The 1,564-nt window shown below is 41.1% G+C and overlaps 1 protein-coding gene across 1 annotated transcript; it reads left to right on the forward strand.

Annotated features, from left to right (window-relative positions):
* The first annotated feature begins 385 nt into the window (after positions 1-385).
* LOC117071414 (60S ribosomal protein L7-like) lies at positions 386-1,204 on the forward strand. Its single transcript, XM_033191381.1, has one exon. It carries the CDS (start codon positions 528-530, stop codon positions 1,149-1,151), a length of 624 nt encoding a protein of 207 aa, XP_033047272.1. The 5' UTR covers positions 386-527; the 3' UTR covers positions 1,152-1,204.
* The last annotated feature ends 360 nt before the right edge of the window (positions 1,205-1,564 follow it).

Below are 1,564 nucleotides of genomic sequence, written 5' to 3' on the forward strand. Positions count from 1 at the left end.
TACATTACGTATATCTCCTAATGCTATCCCGCCCCCCTGCTCCCACCCCACGACAGGCCCTGGTGTGTGATATTTCCCTTCCTGTGTCCAAGTGTTCCCACCTGTGAGTGAGAACATATGGTATCTGGTTTTCTGTCCTTGCGATAGTTTGCTCAGAATGATGGTTTCTAGCTTCATCCATGTCCTTACAAAGGACATGACCTCATCCTTTTTTATGGCTACATAGTATTCCATGGTGTACATGTGCTACATTTTGTTAATACAGTCTGTCATTGATGGACATTTTGGTTGGTTCCAAGTCTTTGCTATTGTGAATAGTGCAATTTCTTAAGACAACAATGAAGATTCCCACATTGATGGACTCTTCTTTTCACAAAAGACTTCTCGCTCTTTTTCCGGCTGGAACCATGGAGGGTGCAGAAGAGAAGAAGAAGAAGGTTCCTGCTGTGCCAGAAACCCTTAAGAAAAAGTGAAGGAATTTCGCAGAGCTGAAGATCAAGCGCCTGAGAAAGAAGTTTGCCCAAAAGATGCTTCGAAAGGCAAGGAGGAAGCTTATCTATGAAAAAGCGAAGCATTATCACAAGGAATATAGGCAGATGTACAGCACTGAAATTCGAATGGCGAGGATGGCAAGAAAAGCTGGCAACTTCTATGTATCTGCTGAACCCAAATTGGCGTTTGTCATCAGGATCAGAGGTATCAATGGCGTGAGCTCAAAGGTCCGAAAGGTATTGCAGCTTCTTCGCCTTCGTCAAATCTTCAATGGAACCTTTGTGAAGCTCAACAAGGCTTCAATTAACATGCTGAGGATTGTAGAACCATATATTGCATGGGGGTACCCCAATCTGAAGTCTGTAAATGAGCTAATCTACAAGCGTGGTTATGGCAAAATCAATAAGAGAATTGCTTTGACAGATAACGCTTTGATTGCTCGATCTCTTGGTAAATATGGCATCATTTGCATGGAGGATCTGATTCATGAGATCTATACTGTTGGAAAACACTTCAAAGAGGCAAATAACTTCCTGTGGCCCTTCAAATTATCTTCTCCACGAGGTGGAATGAAGAAAAAGACCACCCATTTTGTAGAAGGTGGAGATGCTGGCAACAGGGAGGACCAGATCAGCAGGCTTATTAGAAGAATGAACTAAGGTGTCTACCATGATTATTTTTTGAGTCTCCTCAGCTTAATAAACAGTACCTGCTCTCAAAATGAAAAAAAAAAAAAAAAAAGAGACTTCTCAATAGCATGCAATTTGCTTTGATAGTATTTTACCCGCAGTGGAACTTCCTTCAAAATTGGAGTTGATCCCCTCAAACCCTGTCACTGAATTATTGTTTGTATAATTTTCTAAATTCTTTGTTGTCATTTCAACAATGTTCACAACATCTTCACCACTAGTAGATTCCATCTCAAGAAACCACTTGCTTTGCTCACCCTTAGGAAGCATCTCCTCATCTGTTCAAGTTTTGTCATGAGAATGCAGTAATTCAGTCACTTCTAATTCAAGTTCTCTTGCCCTTTCTACCACATCTACAGTTACTTCCCTCACTGAAGTCTTGA

This window comes from Trachypithecus francoisi, unplaced genomic scaffold (assembly GCF_009764315.1).
Source record: "Trachypithecus francoisi isolate TF-2019V2 unplaced genomic scaffold, Tfra_2.0 Lachesis_group3, whole genome shotgun sequence".
Lineage (NCBI taxonomy): Eukaryota > Metazoa > Chordata > Mammalia > Primates > Cercopithecidae > Trachypithecus > Trachypithecus francoisi.